This window comes from Malania oleifera, chromosome 9 (assembly GCF_029873635.1).
Source record: "Malania oleifera isolate guangnan ecotype guangnan chromosome 9, ASM2987363v1, whole genome shotgun sequence".
In the NCBI taxonomy this organism is placed as follows: domain Eukaryota; kingdom Viridiplantae; phylum Streptophyta; class Magnoliopsida; order Santalales; family Ximeniaceae; genus Malania; species Malania oleifera.
The window spans coordinates 10,467,791-10,488,491 of record NC_080425.1 but is presented as its reverse complement, the minus strand read 5'-3'; the positions used below and the strand labels follow the sequence as shown (position 1 = coordinate 10,488,491).

The following is a 20,701-nucleotide window of genomic DNA, read 5'->3' as shown; positions in this document are numbered from 1 at the left end:
TTAGGGAACATGAAATACTCTTTTCTAAACATCTATAAATACCCCCCAAGACAAAGGATTCAATACACAAAAAGAAATACACTGAAATCAAAGCTTCCTTGCTTACAATACTCTCAAAAGTTCTCTTACTCACATACGTTCGGAAATTCTCTATTGAGTTTTGTTGTGAAACTCTCTCAAATTTCTGAGCATATTCTGAATTCTTTTCATCAAGAAAGAAACTCACGGTGATATACTTCTAAAGTTTCAAATTCTTTCTATTGTTATTTTGGATTGAAGTATATAAAATTGTACTTTATTGTTGTACTAATCAGCTCTCATAGAGAGCGTCTTTGTGCACCAAATTTGTTCTTGTTTTTGTAGACGGTTCAAGTTTTGAATCATTGTTAGACCAAGTGTGGGGCATCGTTTGGAGAAGTGAACTCTAGCCTATTGAAGGAGAGATTGTAAAAGGTTGCTCCTACCCGTAAAGGAGTGGTATAGTGGAATCCTTAGGTGTGTTTCCTAAGGCGAGGACGTAGACGGGGATAGCCGAACCTCGTAAAACTCGCGGTGTCACTCTCTTCCCTACTCTCATTTAATTTCCTACTCATATAAACTGCGTGGTTGGATATTTAATTTTCTGCTCATATAAACTACGTGGATTAGATATTAAATAAATTGAAAATTAATTTGACTTTGGGTTTGTGGAAACCGAAAGGGAGTACGTTGATCGATCAATACTAATTGCGAAAATCGTAATGGAATACGTTGATTGATTAATACCCTAGACTAATTAATTAATTGAAAGTTTGTTTAAATTCTTTGTTTTGGAAGAGTGATTGGAAATTTCTATTGTGCTTCATATTGAAAAATCAAGTCTACTAATATAGGGCATTTATCAACTACATACTTAAACTCTACTTTGACTTACTAAATTGCTGAATCTTGGAAGCATTGTTGGAATTATTCTTTATTGTGAATCTTGTATTGATTATCTCGGTTGGTTAAATTAAATTGCTAAAAGAAGTATTCGAATTGGAATCCTCATTCATTAAGGTTTATAACTAAATTAATTTTCCGCTGAACTTGTGATTATAAACCAACTTTGTATGTGTGTTTGCTGGAACCAAAAAGAGTTAAGAAAGAATTAATTAAAGAGGGTAAAAAGAATTTTTAAAATTCCAATTCACCTCCCCCCCCCCCCCCCCCAACAAGGCTTTCTTGGGAGTACACCTTACTTTTCAAGGTTAGATCTAGGAAGGATTTTGCCTCAAGTGAGTTAGTGGACAAGCCTGATCCACTCTAGTAAGAGTTTGAGTATTAAGAGACAAGGATGAAATGGGGATCTGAATCAAGGATTATTGAGTTAAAACTCTATAAAGTTTTTGTTATCTTCAAAACTTTGGATATTGGGTCGGTGGATGGGTAATGAATGGAACAACCCAAGCTGCGATGACCTAATTGAGGAGTTATAGATCAAAGAGTGATTCTTAGAGGGAGTTGAGTTGCAGTTCTGGTCAAAATTTGGAAGAGTACATTGAGTTTTAAAATGTGTTCCACAAGCGTATTCAAATTAGATTTGCTTCAAGTCTATTACAGGATCATAAATGAGTATGGGTGTCACAAATAGATGGATTGATGGAGCTTAATTGCTTAAAAGCCTCTTCCTTTGGGTTTCTGTAAGTGTTACTAGAAGTCAAATGTGCATGTTAATAAATAAGAACATTGATAAGATGGAGTAGGAGAAGATGTCATGGTCCAACAATTCTTACGACAATGACATGTCTTTGGCTCATTGTTTCGCCTTGGAGGGAACTTTGGTTAATATGGAATCAATTATAAAGTTGTCATGAAGATGGATTCAATATGTCTCTATGAAGTTGTAGTGAATCCAAACAGTTGCAATGGTGGTGTTCTCAGGCTAATATGTATGATCATTAAATCCATTGTTGGTTACTCGTATGTTAATGAGAATTCTTCTGAGACATTAATTTTAGAGAAACACTAGGTAAACGACCTACCTCCCTTGGTATCCTATTATATATTAAGTGAGCGCCCTGAGGACAGCTCAAGGGTGGGCTCTTGAAATTCTCGAAGGGTGTCCTAAGCTTTTATGTAGGATTAGGAGCCCTATGGATGACTCATTTGAGAATGAAATCATGCATCACACTTGATCTGGAGGTTTGCCCCTTGTTGGCCCTTGAATATACTATTGCACAGTGTCATCTAAGACCTAATTGGACTACTAAGAGATGTTAATCCTTTGTGTGTATTACTCGAGTAGTGTATGGTATCACTTCCCTTGACTCTAGCTAGTGGGTGTTAGCCTAATAAGGCTTAATCTCAATTTTTATGATAACAAACAAAGAAATCTATTTGTGTGTTCAAGTGAAGTTTCAGGTTTTATATCTTACAAGCAAAATAATAGCACAATGGATCTTATTTAAAGATTAAAAGCCATGAAGAATAAAAGCTAAATTAATATTGGCTAAAGTTTGGATGAAGTTAAAGCTTCAAGACATGAGGACTTGATTTTTTATTTGATGTGCATTGCATTGGAAGTCTCATGTAAGTACTTCTCAATGTTAAGATTGTGTATGAAGCTTATAGGATAAAATTGGACTTAGAGACCTATTTCAAAAACTCGAAAAATATCTTTTCAAAGTCAAAATATTCTTTTAAAAGGTATACAAAAGAGTTTTGAAGTAAAGAACATTGAATTTCATAAGAATATAAACAAATTGTTCTAGCAACAGTGAGTTCAAGCGACTGGATGCTTGGCCTAGTTGACCGAAGATGTACTACATTTGATAAAAGCCAAAAAAGTGTTGGCTTGGGCGACCGAATAGAATGTTCAGGTAACCAAACATGTTCGGGCAACCGAAGTCAAGGTTTAGGGGACCAAAAGGCTACTGCCTGTTTGAAATTCCCATTTTTAATAAATTCGGGCAACCGACCCCTCAGTTTGGGCAACCGAAGTATCACGGATTAAGTTTTAAACAGCTTGATTTCTTACCATTTTGAGCATATATTGTTTCCAGACTTTGGGAAAGCGGTCAGATTTCAAAACCCACCTATTTAAGGGTAACCCTAATCACATCAGAGCAACCAATCACACAAATTATTCATCGATTTCAACTCATAGTTGTTATGCGCTATTCTTCACTACTGAAAATCAAACTCTAGTTTTTTATCTTTGTTTTCATATTTCTCATTCCATAAAATCTAGATTTCTCTTGAGCTTCATTACATCTTATTATTGAGAGTATATTTGTGATTTATATTGTACAAATCCGCTCTTCTTAAAGAGTTTTCTACTTGTACGAAAAATCTGTTGTTGTATTGTTTTTGAACTTTCAATTCAAGGATAGAATCGAACAAGAAGGAGGGTGTTCTTGCTTGAGAGTTGTCTTTACCTACTAAAAAGAGAGAGGGAACTCCACCTATTGAACGGAGAGAGTAAAGGAAATCCTCACAACGGGTTGCTTGAGGCAAGAACATAAGCAAGTTGTCGAACCTTGTAAAAAATCTTAGTGTTCTTCTTTTTCTTAATCTCTTTACTTTCTTGCACTAATAAATTGATTATTATCTACTATGAATGAATTAAAATTGATTTGGGAATTGTATGAACGCTAAGGTTAACTTGTGGATATTGTGAATGATTTAAGTTTCCATTGTAAATCAAACACTGCTGCAATTGTAAATTCAGAATTGAGTTTATCATATAAGATTATTTAATATTGATTGCTATTAATTGATTAGTTGTTTAAATACTAGAAGAATATTTAATTGGGTAAATTTCTTGTTACTAATATTGATTTGCTTGGAATATAATATACCTTATGGTTTGATATTATATTTAGGATTATTCATTGGTATAGTCGTTCGCTAATTAGATTTCTGTGTTGATTTAAATATCTAGAGTATGTGGTAAATACATTTTAAAATTAATCAAGCTTCCGCCCTTTAAATTTTAAAATACTCAATTCACCCCACCCCCCCACCCCCTCCCCTCTTGGAACTACTCCATTACTTTCAGTGGCTAGTAAGTTGCAAGTACTCTGACACAAATATTGTATTATGGGGATAAGAGTTACCATCAATAACTCTTAGTGCCAGTGGAATGTGAGTTTAGCTCCCTTATTATTCGAATCATGGTTCCTCAAGGACGGCCTCCGGACAAGAGCTTTCAAGTCATGAGACTTTACCACTAGGTTGGACATTAGCATGTTTTGATTCAAAAGGAGGAGTACGATGGATAAGACTAGGTGTAGGCTTGTCGCCACTTTAAGTAGATCAAAGCAAGGATGATTCCATGTGGCTTTCAAAATATGTCTAAGTTGTGATGGCGCACTAATTAAAGAATGATCCAATATAGGAAAGCTTTGAATTTGAAATATCGAAAACAATGAAGAAGGAATTGAAAGATTAATTCCCCTATTACAACACAGCAATGGGTTGCAAATGATGTGCTAAAATGGTTTAATCATGTAGGCATTGTTTGTAACTGTGCGAAAGACTTTAATTAGGTTGTAGGCTTGTAGCTAAACATAAAGAAAATGTCATAGGAATAGAAGTTGCCCATTTTTCAAGTTTACAATTGCAAGGATGAATGACCTCCCAATCAAGATGTGAGAATTGATTAAGATCGAATAACTAAATTGATTTGTCGACTAACTGAACTATTATCTCAACAAAGTTCAAAATGATTTCAATTCACAAAAATATCAAACTGAAACCTTTAGCTCGACTCAATTTTGTAAACACCCCTAACAACAAGCTACTTCAAAGATGCTCACTTTCTCTAACCACATTCTTTAGAGCACCACATTGAATATCAGATTCCATAATAATAAATCATAGTGAGATTTTTTATTTGACACCTTGAACAAATAAACTCAAGCAAAAATTTAAACATTGAAATTGTATAATTCAATAAATATAAATATAAAATTTATTGTTCAAAGTATTTCCCTAAGACGTCCAAATATTATTATTAATAATAAATAGTAGTCCATGTCTTTGTAGTTTAGACATAGGAACATAAATTTATACCTTAAATTTAAATTTATGCGAATTTAAAGGATATGTAATATTACTTTATATTACATTTTATCCAAATTCATGTGCAAATTCCAAACTTCCAAATACAAAGTCATCATTTGCTTGAGCTTGAATTTTGAAGTTTGAATTTAAATTTGTGTGAATTTTGACAATATAATATGAAATCATATTAAGTTTTATCCAAATTTATACAATACCTAGATATATGCTCCCAAACACAACCTTACTCTATGTTTGAAGATTTGGTACCCAAACATTGAATTTGAATTTATATAAATTTAGAGAAAAAAAAAATGTAGACAAAATTATATGAAATTTTGTTTAAATTCACAAAAATTCAAATACAAATCCCAAAATTCATAATCTCAAGTACAACCTTACTATGTTTAGGAGCATAAATTTCAAGTTTAAAATTTAAATTTTGAAGATTTGGACAATACAACACCCCCAAAAAAAACAAAAAACAAAAATAAACAATACATGCTCCCAAACACAATCTTTACCCTATGTTTGAGAAAGTCTTAGATTTGAATTTGTATTGATAAAATTATATTAAAATTTATCCAAATCCACCTAAATTCAAAATCCAAAATTCATGATCCCAATTGCAGCACAATTATATTTCACATCCATCCCTTCCTACAATATTCTCCATCATTCATGAAAACTAGTATATTAGACAATGAAATAAAACCCACATTTTGCAGCTTTCCTTACACGAGAGCATTTACCAATGTGCATGATAAGTAGAATCTAATTGAGGCATACACAATGACAAATGGAAACAGCAATTTGCAACACTTTATTTTTAACATGCTCTTAGGCCTCAAAGACATGGAAATCAAAATGGTCTAATCATATTTTAAGCACCTTAATTTCCTCTATTTTTTTCAGGCTTTTTATCTTCAGCAAAACCCATCTCATGCCTGCCTTTCAAACAGGAGTTGAATATGCCTCCTTTCGAAGACTGAAATACTTTCAGTTTAAAACCCTGAGAAGCTAAGATGAAACCTTAGCTGAACTTTACATACTAAGATACAGCCTAGTATCTAAAAAAACTAAACGCCTTCATTTCTTAGCACCAGAGGTAGCAACCAAAATGCAGCTCAAAGGAACCATTTTTTTTTTCCCTATTTTGGTATCTAATGAATGACATCTATGTTGGTCAATATAAACAGTCCAGGCATATTCACTGGAGTATCAAATGTGCTCAGGGAAAAATTCCAGCAACCACAGGATTCATCATAGAGTTTGGACAGGATTTACGGCGAGTACTAGAGCTGGGTTCTCCATTTGGAGGTGATGCCATTCTTCGTTTGCTCCTCTTTTTCAGTGAATTCTCACTCCGAGAACCCATCATCGCAGCCATTAACTGCATGCTCCTTGCTGTGGGCATGGTCTTCTTCATGTATTTAGCAGCCTCCTTTTTCTTTGAATCCTCCAAAGCATGGTTTAATGTTCTTTTACAAGAGACCTGGTCGTCCAAGTTCAGATGATCACGTGGAATCAAATGAGCCTCTTCTGCCAAAATTCAGCCATACCCATAGTGTTAATGTGTTAGTTCCTCATACCAGTTTCACAAGGAAAAGTTCAACTTAAACAAATATGGCAGTTAATGCTTTTACCTCGAGGCTCTTCAAAATATATATCTGGGCTTGGAGATCTGGGCGGTGTCTGAGGATGGATATTGACATGGTGTCTAAATTCATCATGCATCTGATTGTAAATTTTTTCTCCAGTAGGTGATGGATAACTCCTTTTCTCCACATTGTATGATGTAGTTCTATCACAGCAAGCACTTGGCTCAAGCTGTGTTTGAGCATGAATCACACAAGTATCAGGTTCAACACCATTAGCCTCAATCCCAGGATTTGTTTCAGAAGAAAATCTTCCCTCCGTAGGATCTCTATCATTGACCATAGGACTCTGAATGTTAGCTACACTAGGAGAGAAAGAAGAGATGTTGTCCACATTATCTAGAACTGACTTGGGTGAAGTGCCCAAAAAGTTTGATTCCATGCATGACTTTTGGGTTTCCATTAGACTTGAAAACCAGTGTGTACCCTGCCTTGCATAGAACAAAATGTAGGCCTCCTGAGAAAGCACAAAATCTTCTCGGACCCCAGTGACCTGTACAACATCAAACATTAGAACTTCTAAAATTTGTGACAAATTTGAGTATCAATATAGAAAGTTAAAACTTAAAAATGTTGTCTTCAATCAATGCAACATATCTTTCATGTCATCTTGGAAAGTTTATGAACTATGTGACTTTCAACAATGCAATGCAAAAGGCAGATAAATACATTAGTTTTCTAATATTACCTTTGAGTCATCCAATCTATGCCATGTGTCTGGGGAGGATCGAATAAAACAAAAATAATGCCCAGAATTGGATGACAATCCAACATGCACCACAACTGCATACAATTCATACTTCAATTCCACCTGTCGGAGAAGGGAAGAGACAAGGGAAGGGAGAGAGATTTTTAGTATTCGTAGTGATGACAGAAACCTATGCGAATATAATCTGACAAACGTAGAGTAAATGTACAAGAGCAGCTCTAATGCAAGGACGTATTATTCCAGAGATCTAAATATTCTCATGCAAGTTCTAATTTTATTTTAGATTTTTTTCTAGATTTCCAAATCCATACATGGAAGGGCAACTAACGACCAAAATTCCAAATTACACAGTTAAATTATTTAAAATTTTAAACAATCCTGACAAGGGCAGCTCATCAACATTACCAGTGTAACATCAATCATCCAATCTTAAAGTACCCCAACTGACTGAAAAACTGACAACAAGAAATATGAATGCTCAAGTTAATAGAAACAGTTCAATAACTCACATTATTAGTTTGACTGCCACTAATGTAGGGCTGCAAATCCAACTCCAATGGGTATGCCACATGCTTGTCAATCTTATCTACATAGAAACCATCACTCTTGAATCTCTTTAAATGGAATGTAGCTACAGAAGGGGCTTGGTCCAGCAAAAACTGTTTTTCCACCGAGACCTCTTCCTTGCAGTTCTCACATGTAAATTTCATCTCTGGATCTCCTATCTTTTCCACCTTGGTGAAAGATTCTAAAGCATGTGGAAGAGTTTCCATATCTTTGATCTCCAAACTCAGGTCAATTATTGACTCATAACTGTCAGAACAGTGATTACAATTGCAGCATCGAAGCTGAAATTCATAAAGCAGGATTAAACCAAAACAATTAAGAAACAGACCAGAACAGACCGGCTTTCTAAGTGAAATGGAAACATCAAGATTAAATTTATGATGATTCAAAAGAGTAGAGAGCTTAAGGGGAGTGGAAATCAGTTTTCACATCATACCTTGCTAATGAGCCGACCGCCAAAAACCTCGTTCACCAGATTACCATCTAGTGAAGATACAAATTTAACTTGTTTCTTAGAATCCAAAATACAGCAATCCAGTTTATCTAATAAACATTGCAGAAATTCATGAGCATCTTCCTGCTGATATCTCTGGAAAAAGGATGAAAAATCTAGTAATTTATTGGTTAAGAATCACATGTTATTATAATGATCCTTGAAAAGAGTATCATTCAAGACATCAAACCCATCTTGGAAACAGGCAGATAAGATATATAAGAACATAACCAAAGAATGTCAGAACCAAATAGCAAGGGAACAAGGGATTCAGAATATCAGGTACTTCAATTTAGCTTGTATCTAATGCCACAAATTATATCATGTTCAGCAGTGATATCCAGAAGTCTCAACCCAAACAATGAGAGCTCATTATATTACAATTTGAAATTATCAAGCTAATGCCATAAGGAGAAAAAACAAGTAACAAAATCCTACAGTGGAAAGAGGATACAGCTTAAATTGTCAAAGAATCTTAGAGGCGAAATAATCCCTCCTGAAGAAGCCAGTGAAAGTTCAATGTGCTCGCGTAGGACACAGAGAACACAGAACTCTTGATGACTACCTGCAATTTCCAAATCCCTAAATCAATAATATTCCAATACACGCGCACACACACACACACTACTAACATCCCATTTGGGTAAGAAATTAGAGACAAATTTCCAACTTTATCATGTATGGCTGATAGAAACTAAAAGTTACAACTTCAAAATGCCAAACTTAATTTCCAACTTTCCATCAAATACTTCATCCATGCACATTTGGTAGCTAAGTAAATATAGGGAATATACAACAATTTGAACTTTTCCTCTTATTTGGGGCCTAGAGAAACTGAAAGCTGGCAAGCTGCCTGTTGCAAATCACGAAATAAAAAATATACATGAAAAAAAAATTGAAAACTTTATAAGTTTCAGTACTCAGCACCCACAAAAACTAAGCCACTCATTCAACATAGATTATAACAGCTATTCATCTGTTTGGAGGGGGACGGGGATAAACAAATAAAACCAACTAGCATGAGGTATTTATTTCTAAAAAATAAAAATAAAGGAAAACCTGTGGAATGATGTGTTAATAAAGAAAGTAAATAAAATTAAGCAGCAAGCTTACGATCGCACGGGAAATCGTGATTGCAAGAACGAAGGCCCTGCACCAGCGGCACTGTGTGTGTGAAGCATTGCAAGACTGCATTCAGAAAGCATGTGTTACCTAAATTTGCAAGCCCTGCGCCCTGCAAAATCAAGCACAAAAGGAATAAATTATAAAGAACCCAACGGAAAACAACCCAAGTATAGAAATAATATGAATAAAATCTTGATAAATGCCAAAGAAAACGCACCACCAAAGAGGGCTTGGTTTCATAAGCAATACAAGGTGAAATGGAGGGCTTGGCTTCACTGCCTGAAGGGTTTCTTCCTGGAGAATGAGGAGAAGGCGATGGGTCGTCTTCTAGGGTTTCAGAAAGAGCATTGAAAGATGAATTGGAGAAATCATTTATCGTTTCTCCATGCGGAGGCGAAGTTGGAGAAAGAGGACAATCCTCGGCGGTTTGTAGTGGCGGTGCAGGTGAAGACCCATCAAGGATTTGCGCAGGAAGTGGTTCTATGGCTGAAGACGGTGAAGACTCGACAGCTTGCTCAGGTGGTGACGACAGGGACGAAGGTGGGGAAGGCCCATTAGGACGTTGGTGAGAAAGGACAGGCTCCGTAGTCTTGGAGAGGTAGATTTCCTCCATTGAAGGTTCTAAGGATGGAATTGTGAGCTGGGTTTGCAGAAATGAAATGAGGGGCTTATGAGCGGATGGGATCTAACGTGTGGAGGGAAGGAGGGAGGATTTGAAAATTAGGGTTTGTGCTTATTTCGGGAGGTGGAAGAAGAGGGATGGGGGGCGCTTTTTGCGGTCTTGTGAATTTTTTAAAAAGAGAGGGAAAATGTTGCCGCCACTCTGCGTTTGGGTTATTCCAGACTCGCAGACCGGAAATTTGAGAGAGACGGACAGCACGCTTTAGTTCTTTACTGTACTGAGTCCCTGTTGACGTTATCCTCACACTTCACTTAGTCGACTAGCAACTCTAAAATAGGGAACAAACTTATGTCTTCTCACCAAACAAAAATATTCTAAATAGAATCTCACATTATAGTATTTACTATAATTGGATTAAACTTTCTATTTAAAATTCCTTGTATTGAATAAGAGGATCCGATGAAAAGAATATGTTGGTTCTCCCAAAAACCTAAATTTTTCTGATATTCTAACTCACATTATTCTCTTTTGCTTATTGGGATATAAATGAATTAGAGTTAATGGGTATTTCATCTTGGTGCATTTTCAAAGGATTTTCAATGGATTAGGTTTACTGAATATCTAATCCCAATTTATTTTCATAGGATTTGGTGTTGCCGTGAGTTATTGTTAATTAGAGAGATTCTTGGAAAAAGTCTTGATTGTAAATTTCTTGTATCAAGTCTTGATTTTAAATCCCTTGATACAAGGGACATTCCTAATTCTAACCTTAAAATTAGTGTAGTCCAAAATTAGATTTCTTTTCTTGGATATAATTACCTACTATTCCATGTAATTGGAGTGTGAAATAAAGATATATTTTTTCCCTTGAATTTAACATGGTATTAGAGCAAGGTTCCATTCTCAACCTGGCTTTTTTCCTTAACCCTACTAGTGCCTTCTCTGCCATCGTTGTATATTGTTTCAAAACAACAGAGCCTCGATGATTCTAGTCGTCATCTGCTGAGGGTCACCAATCCAACGTGCCCGTTGCCGTCACCGACGACGACGAAGGCCTTAAACCGGGTGCGCTGACTGACACGAGTTTGCTTTTGGACGAGAATGATCTTCATGACCTCGTCCTTGAGGGACTTGCCTTTCTTGCCTCATGCACATCAAAAAACGCAGCAACGACTCCGACAACTCATCCTTTTCGTCAAGTCCTCCCAAAAACCCAGCGATGACGTCGTCAGGCTAATCGATCGAGTCCTTGAAACCTGGTGAACTATCTCTGGCTCCAGACACGATTCCTTCGATTGAGGGATCCATGAGTTCGGTATTGGCATCAATGAGCTTCAAAGCAACATCTATCCCCTAATATCAAAACCCCTGCAAGAAAAAAAAAAAAGGCCAAGTCTTTGGTTTCTACGGGAAAAACAAAAAAAAAAAAAAACCAAAACAAAAACAAAAAACAACACTCTGCTGCTGATTGTTAGGTGCATTTGTTTTCCTTCTTTGTCTTCTCTGTTGCTAGGGTTTTCTCTTCTGTCGTACCCATGGCAAAACCTAACAACTTTGTCGCACCCATGGCCGAACCCAACAACCCTCACTCCATTGCCATTATCACAGAACTAACCACCAGAATGATTGAAGTCTTGAATAAAACTTCAGCTCCTTCCCAGACCATCGAAAGTGTTGTTGCTCCAATTGGTATTAAATTGGACGATTCCAATTATGCTCTTTGGTCCCAAATTGTTGAGGTGTATATCTCCGAAAAACACAAGTTGGGATTTATCAATGACGATGTTACCTAACCTCCACAGACTAGCCCATACTTCTGAAAGTGGCACACAAACAATGCCATTGTCAAGGGATGGCTAATTAACTTCATGGACCCTTCACTAATTGACAACTTCACTTGGTTTTCCGATTGCAAAACAGGTATGGGACTCCACTACTACTACTTATTTTGGCGGAAGTGATACATCTTAGGTATATGACCTCCGGTGGCCAGTACCCATCTGAAACAAGTGGATAGCTCTCTTGAGAAATATTTCAATGATCTTTAAGCGTTATTACGTGAGACTGATTTTCGTCGCCCAAACCCCATGGAATGCGTTGTTGATATTCAACACTTTAACGACATGCTTCAAGAATATTAAGTGTAACACCCTGAACCCGAAACTGGGGTCCGGAGTATTATTTAAAATAAATCTCTAATACCATATAACAAAATAGCGAAAGATCTCCATAACAATTACCAGAGCACTAAAAATTAACATTTATTACAATAAAAATCCCAATACAACAATAAGGTTCTAAGGTCATCAAAAACATAAATAAAATACTAAAAATTCTAACCAAGGACCTTTTATCCCACCCATGCTTCCACTATGCACTCCCATTACTGTCATTTCCACATGGTATCTAAAAAATATTAGATATGGATAGGGCGAGACACCTCTCAGTAAGGATGGAATAAATTATTATCAGTGTGTGACCAATGAATTTTAGTATATCATATATATATATATAACAGTCAATAGGTGTTTCATATAAATAACATTCTATATTGTATAATAAACCATAAAATAATCACATAAATCAATATATCCATCTCCTCACTCCCTTAATATATATATATATATATATATATATATATAAAACTTTCAATATGTACTTCATATATAAATAACATTCTATACTGTATAATAAACCGTGAAACAATCACATAAATCAATATATCTATCTCCTCACTCCCTTAATCATGTTCACGTATCAAGCAATCTATCTATCCTTTGGAGACCACATCTGCTACATATCCAAGCACTCACTGTGAGGCGTTACGTCTCACCATCTCCAACCAGTAAGCCCCCAGGCTAAGTCCTGAGGATCAGGATCCCATAATCAAGATCGCATCCCCCTCTGCCTTAATATCACCAAACATATCTCTTATATATGTAATTGCACAATACATCGGTAACATATTCATAACACTCTTTCTACATTACTTTTAATCATCCACGTGTTCTCAACATATTTAAATTTATACAATAACTGAAATAATCTCATGCCACACATTTGAATATTAAACCATACTTTGATAAACATTCATATTGTCATATATCTCGTAATATACTCAGATTAAAAACCATCATAATATTCATATACTCATATATTTCAATTTAATTGGTTAATTTATAAAAGCTCCTAACATAATTCATTCCCCTTACCTTATCCTATGAGTGGTGCCTACAACGCTCCTACGACAAATCCACTCCTGTTAAAATGTTGGTGGTTGAGATAGGAACCTAGTGGTATTTTTCGTTCTTTAATCGGCCGAGAATTGGGGAAGAAATTGAGGAGAGAGAAAGTAAGAGTGTGATGAGAAAGTGGAGAGAGAGAGCCACCTGAGAGAGGTTCTGGAAAAAGATTTCAATTGAAACCTTTGAGGAGGAAGCTATGCCTCTTGTAAGCAGCAGACTGTAACGGGAAGCTCCATCCTAGTTAAAGGAGCGGGATTACTGGAATCCTTAAGTGGGTTGCTCAAGGCGAGGACGTAAGCCAGGTTGGCTGAACCTTGTACAAACTGTGTTTGCATCTTTTGTTCCATTAACTCTTTTAATTTTCGCATGCACTTAATTATGTGGGTGTTGTGTATGTGTTAACTGTTTAGTACGTCGGTAAAGTAATTGGATAAGATTGATTGATTAATAAAATCACACATTAAAATTGATAAGTTCAGAAATAATGAATTGCTTGTCATCTAAGTTGTATGTGTATGGTTATAAAGTGTTCAAAATTAGAACTTGATTGAAACAAATTCTAAAATACCCAATTCACCCCCTCTCTTGGGATTACACCTAAATTAACATTTGGTATCAAAGCGAGGTTACACTAGACTTAAACGTACTTTTTGTAAAAGATCATGATGACACACATCGGTGTAACCTCATTCAGTGAGGGACACTCATCCACACGACCACCCATTTTTGTGGTGTTAACTATGCATATTGAAAACAAAGAATGCGAATCTTTCTTCAAAACATTGATTGGAAAGTATGGAAAGTTGTTTCTAGAGGAAATCATATTCCTATGAAAATTGTAGATTAAGAAAATATACCTAAGACTGAAGATGAGTACACAAATGAGGACATGAAACTTCTTCAAGTAAATGCTACTGCAATGAATATGCTTTATTGTGCTTTAGACGTAAATGAATTTAATAGGGTCATGGCATGTACAACTGCTAAAAAGAAATATGGGATAAATTATAAGTCACATATGAAGGCACTAAAGATGTAAAAGACAATAGAATAGGCATGCTAACAAGTGACTTTGAAGCCTTTAAAATGTCTTCTAGTGAATCAATCCAATCCATGTACACCAGGTTCACTCACATCACGAATTCATTGCATGCTCTTGGTAAAACTTATGCCACTTATGAAATTGTTAGCTTTGGTGCAACCCCAAGAGGGGGGTGAATTGGGTATTTAAAATTTATCGCCTAGGTTAAACCAAATTAACAGTATTACTTAACCTAGGGTCTGTCTATGCAAATGTAAACCCAATCATTCACAATATAACATACACGTGCAGTAAATAAATTGCGAAAATGTAAAGGACATGCACGATATGTTATCGGGGTTCGGCCAACTGTGCCTACGTCTCCACCTCTAGCTTACAAGCCCAAGGATTCCACTAATGGCTCACTTAACGGGTGGAGCGGCACCTAATACAACCAGGTCAATTAGCACAGGACTGACCTCAACCTTTACAAACTCTCCTTGCGGGACGGAGAATGCCTTAGGTCAAATTCACAGGGCTAACCCCAACCTACACGCCTTAACATGATGATGCACCTAGCTTTCCTAACTGGGTCTAAGCTAATCCAGGATTATTTCAAATGGCTAGTCTCCCTCTTCAGGCCCGTGCCTGGAAATACAAGAGTATTTTTCACAATAATACTAGTACAATGATTATGCTTTCATGTAAAGCATATATGTACCCATTACGCGCAATATACTCAATCAACCACACATTAATAATATAGATAAATGTAAGTTCACTGATGAGTATTTTTGTGCAAGCTACACTCAACAAGATATGATCGCTAATATGCTCAAAAATGTTCTAATCAAACTATTTCTTTGAAACAATATATATCTAATCTTAATAATAATAAGGGTTTCAAAGATGCTAATCAAATATTAAAACTAACTCAAAATATTTTCCTTCAATGTAATGAGCACAAAAGTAGTTTAAAAAATATTATAGCTTGTAAAAATATTTGCACAACAAAAGTAAAGCTATATGAATCTTGCAATGATAATGCAAAGATCCTAAAACTATTGAGTTTATCCCAACATAAGATTTATTATATTCAAATCTGTGTGATAAACTTTGCTAACTCCTCAAAAATCAATCCATCAATCAAACAAGAACACTGGAGTATTAGCAATACCTAATATACAGTAGCACAACCAATATACTCTCACAATACTAAAATGTATCAAAGGAATAGAAAATTGAGAGTATTTGGACAAAAAGAGTATTTGTGATAAAGAGGATTTTTACTTAATGATTTTGGCTAATCTCCTACTAAACATCACAAATGAACCCATATTTATAGGTAGGGATAAAAATATAACCGTTTGGGACTTGTTGGGAATTATTAGAAAAGATTCAAAAAATTTAAACACACTTAATCCAACTTAATTGAATATTACCGCAATTAAAATAGTTTTAACCAGCTGAGGTTTGGGTGGCTAAACCGAGGTTCGGTTGCCCGACTAGACTCAGTGATAAAAGCCACTCTTGAAGGTTTGGGTGCCCGAGTTCGGGCTCAGTTGGCTGAACCAAAGTCAAAAAGTTTTGGTGTGCGGTTCGGGTGAACGAAGATATGTTCGGTTAACCGAATTGAGGAATTTAGTCGCCCGAGGCCTATTTTGAACTGAAAAGTTTGGCAGCCCGAGTTGGTGAAAAGTAACCTTCTAAGGGTTCGGGCATCCGAGGGCAGTATGGTCATTTTGGGTTCGGTCGCCCGAAGCATGGTCAAACTGCTGACTTTCCAGTAGTTCGGGCGCCCGAGGAGTTTTGAACTCCTGAGGTTCGGTCGCCCGACCTCTTACATACTTACCCTATTTTATCCAATTTTATTTCAATTCTTTCCCCTAATAATGTAAGTGATTATGGGGACTTTATGCCCAAAAACCTGCCATTGGTCGACCGCACCCTAAGGTCATTCAGTCTCTATAGTTAATCAATGGCATTTCTGAGCTTATAGAAACCTACATGCATGACATGTAGAGATTATTACAAACCATATCCTAATTACTATTACAGACCCAATAACATTACAACAATTAATAAATATTTTGGGTTTTCATTTTCTTCAAGTTGCCATGTGCCATCAATATAATCTTCTAATTATATACCTGCACACAAATTCGAAAGTCATCAAATACCAAGAGTATTTGTCATTATCAAAACTGGGTATGACCTATATGGTCAACAGAAATGATTAGGAAAATTCTTAGGGAATTACCACCAGTCTGGGAGGCTAAGGCTACAGCCATAGAAGAAGGAAGGAACCTGAAAGCAATAACACCAGATGAGTTGATTGAACCACTCATCACATACGAGTTGACAATAAATGAAAGACTGAGTGAGTAGAATAAAACTAAGAAAGTAACAGCCCTCAAAGCATCATCCAACAATTCTAGTGAAGAGAGCTGTTCAAAATCAGAAGATAACATGGCTCTTCTAACTAAAAAGTTTGGAAAGTTTCAGAAAAAGAATAGGAAGTATACTAGAAAATTCCAGAACTCAAAAATAGAAAAAGAAAAGTCAAGTAGAAGGAAGCAAAAGGATGATCCTCCTATGTGCTACAACTACAGAGAAGTTGGGCACATCAAACCAGAATGTCCTCAGCTAAAGAAGGTGTCCAAAAAGAAGAAGAAGGCGCTAAAGGTCGGTTGGGACACTCACAGTACCAGTAGTTCAAACTCTGAATCTAGCAACGATCAGATTGCAAATCTATGTCTAATGGCTCACAAAGAACACGAGGTACAATCTTTTTGTTTAGCTTCATCATATTACTCTTGTTAGCTTTGGTGCAATCCCAAGAGGGGGGGTGAATTGGGTATTTAAAAATTATCACCTAGGTTAAACCAGATAAGCAGTATTACTTAACCTAGGGTCTGTCTATGCAAATGTAAATCTAATCATTTACAATATAACATACACGTGCAGTAAGTAAATTGCGGAAATGTAAAGAACACGCACGATATGTTATCGGGGTTCGGCCAACTGTGCCTACGTCCCCGCCTCTAGCTCGCAAGTAAGAGGATTCCACTAACAGCTCACTTAAGGGTGGAGCGGCACCGTTTACAACCAGGTCAAATTAACACAGGGCTGACCTCAACCTTAACCAGGTCAATTAGCGGGGCTGACCTCAACCTACACGCCTTAACAGGACGACGCACCTAACTTTCCTAACCGGGTCTAAGCCAATCCGAGACTATTCCAGGGCTAGTCTCCCTCTTCAGGCCCGTGCCTGGAAATACAACCAAAGTGTATAAAATTTGTACACGGAAATATGCTTCTAGAAAAGCAGATGTGTGCACCAATACAGCTCAATCAATAAAGCAAGCACGAATGATATGTAGATATGCTCAGTGCTCTAATGTGTGCTAAACACTCAATCAAGTATGATAATCAATCAAGATCTAGAGTGTGTATCTAAGCAAGATTTGAAACTCAATATTCGAATATCACAAAATCATATTAGGGTTTCAAATATGCTAAGCAAGATAGATCAAACAAACTCAATATGATATTTCAATTTCTAAAGAACAATGGAGTTGTTTGAAAGATTAGCTTTTCACAAAAGGATTTTGCACACAAAATCTAGGTTTAGGTATCTTGCAACAACAATGCACGAACCACAACCCTCAAAGTCTTCCCACACAAGATTTATCAAATGAAATTCGTGGAAGAACTTTATGCTATACTCTCAAATAAAATCAATCAACCTTTATACCAAAAGAGAGTATTAGCTAGAAAGATTACGCACAACAGCCTTATAGAAATACTCACAATGCTTAGAGAAATAAAGATTGAAGAGTATGTGAGTGTTTGCAAGAAGTTTTTGGCTAATATAGGGTTTTAAGAGTTGAGAGAGTTTTGCCCTAATCAAGTTTGCTAATCCTTGCTAATAATGATAAATGAATGGGTATATATAGGCAAGGAGGTATTTTTGACCGTTGGGGACCTATTGGGCATTATTAGGAAAGTTTTAAATCATTTTAAAATAATTAACCCTGTTTAAAAAATATTAAGTGTGGTAAAAAATCAGGGCAACCCGAGAGGTCCGGTCGACCAAAAATGTTTCGGTCGACCAGGACTCAATTGGCTCGGTCGACCAGGGGACTTTTGAACTAAAAGGCTAGGTCGACCGGAGAGGGCGATTTGCCAATTTTCCGAGTTTCGGTCGACCAGGGCATTTTGAACTACCTGGTTCGGTCGACCAGACCGCTGAAAATTCACCCAAGGACCTTCCGGTCGACCAGGTAGTTGTAGTATAAAAGCTCTCGGTCGACCGAATGGTCAAATGTTGACTCAGGAGGGTTTCGGTCGACCAGGGCATTTTGAACTATAAGTTTCGGTCGACCAAGTGGTCAAAATTTGACCCAGGGAGGTTTCGGTCGACCAGGGCTTCTTGAACTACATGTTTCGGTCGACCAGGGTGAATTTCGGTCGACCGTGGTGAAGGCTCGGTCGACCGGGAGGTCAAAAAGTTGACTCCCACGTGGTTCGGTCGACCGGGGTCAAATGAACTGAAAGGGCTTGGTCGACCGGCCCCCTACTTTTCTGCACAGACACTATTCAGTGTTTTGGCCATAACTTTTGCTATACAACTCCAAATTGGATTTTCTTGATACCAATAGAAAGGTAAGAGAAAATTCCACAACTTTCTTGTTGAACACATTTTAAGATAATGACTTTGGAACTGAGAAAAATGTCCATCAATGAGACGGAAGAAACATGAAGGGAGTTTTTCTCTTACGGACACGTTTCAGTGTTTTGGCCATAACTTTTTCTATGTAACTCCAATTTGGACGTTCTTGATATCAAACTCAAGCTATGGTAAAATTCCACAATTTTCATTTTGAACATGATTTGATGTGACATCCAATTGAGTAAGAAAATTGTTCATTTCTAACATTTGGTCGACTAGCCGGTTGACCGACCCCTTTGAAAATTTTAGTTTTTGCCTTCTTTTAACTTTAAAACCATTTAAAAACCTTTGTATAAGTTAGGCATTTTATGACAAAAGTTTTTTCATGTTATTTGGAGGTCCTATGGTCAATCTAAGGTCAATTTGAGCATACCTACCTATCATGCATGATGTAAATTATTACAAGCCATATGAGTGCACAGTCCATAATAAAATTACATCCCAGAATGAAGAAACTGAAAAATAAATACAAATGTAGCACAAGATTCTTCATTCATCGGCACGAATACCGCACGCCATCATAATAAGTCTTTTAGTCCCGAAGCGCGTACAAGGTGATCCTGCATACAATTCTCAGTACAACCATTAGTACCAAGAGTATTTGTCATAATCAAAACTGGGTTTGACCAATCAAGTCAACAACTCTAGTGATTTTGATAATGATGATAGCATGATTTCATATGATGAATTGCAATAGGAATATCTGTATACTCTTAAAATGCTTGAAAAAATGACTAAGAAAAATTCTGATTTGAAATTAAAATTAAAGAAATTTTCAAAGTTATTGGAAAGACAAAATGAATCTCATGCATCGTTAATAAAAGACAAGGATTTGAAAATTGAGGAGTTAGAAAGAAATTTGGAAAATAAATCTAAAATTATCTATAAATTCACAGAGGATCAAAATAATTTTGAAAGACTACTTGGAGCTCAAAGAAATTCCCTAGATAAGGAAGGTATTGGTTTTAATGGAAAGGAAAACCTCAAATAGAAACATCTTTTCATGGGATACTTTGTGAGAGAATCAAAATCTTATGTTCCAACTAAAGACACTTATAGATACACTACATGTTTTAAATATAAAATGCTAGGTCACATAAAATTTGACTGTCCATTTAAAAACAAAGATGTTAAAATTAAGAAGGTCTAGAAAGTCAAAGGAGAGTCTAGCACTAACCCCCATAGACCCAAGAAAATATGGGTTCCAAAATTAGTCAATTGAATGTCTATTGCATGTGTGCTTGAGATCATCCTCTTCAAAGGATAGATGGTATATGAATAGTGGATGTTCTTGACATATGACCAGAGATAAAGCCAAGTTTGCGTCCATCACACCTAAGGATGGAGGATTCATCACCTTCAGTGACAATGCAAAAGATAGAATTATTGGAGTTGGTAAGGAACCTTCCCTTGTTATTGATAATGTGTCATTAGTAGATGGTCTAAAACATAACCTATTAAGTATAAGTCAATTGCATGATAAAGGTTATAGAGTTTCTTT

The 20,701-nt window shown here is 36.2% G+C and overlaps 1 protein-coding gene across 2 annotated transcripts; it reads right to left on the bottom strand.

Annotated features, from left to right (window-relative positions):
- Positions 1-5,667: 5,667 nt before the first annotated feature.
- Positions 5,668-10,493, bottom strand: LOC131163652 (ubiquitin carboxyl-terminal hydrolase 21-like). Of its 2 annotated transcripts, none has more exons than XM_058120290.1 (8): positions 9,795-10,493; positions 9,566-9,686; positions 8,907-9,017; positions 8,396-8,568; positions 7,902-8,240; positions 7,372-7,494; positions 6,672-7,176; positions 5,668-6,567 (listed from the first exon to the last, which is right to left on the bottom strand). In XM_058120290.1, exons 1-8 carry the CDS (start codon positions 10,188-10,190, stop codon positions 6,257-6,259), a joined length of 2,079 nt encoding a protein of 692 aa, XP_057976273.1. In that variant the 5' UTR covers positions 10,191-10,493; the 3' UTR covers positions 5,668-6,256. The 2 variants fall into 2 exon arrangements, with proteins under 2 accessions (XP_057976273.1, XP_057976274.1); XM_058120291.1 differs by having other exon boundaries at positions 5,668-6,564.
- Between the last annotated feature and the right edge of the window lie 10,208 nt (positions 10,494-20,701).

Excerpts from the sequence above, each read along its gene's own strand:
- LOC131163652 (XM_058120290.1), bottom strand. The coding sequence starts at position 10,190 with ATGGAGGAAATCTACCTCTCCAAGACTACGGAGCCTGTCCTTTCTCAC. Across the intron at positions 8,241-8,395 it reads GCGGTCGGCTCATTAGCAAG|CTTCGATGCTGCAATTGTAA; the intron begins GTATGATGTGAA and ends TATGAATTTCAG. Across the intron at positions 7,177-7,371 it reads ATAGATTGGATGACTCAAAG|GTCACTGGGGTCCGAGAAGA; the intron begins GTAATATTAGAA and ends GATGTTGTACAG.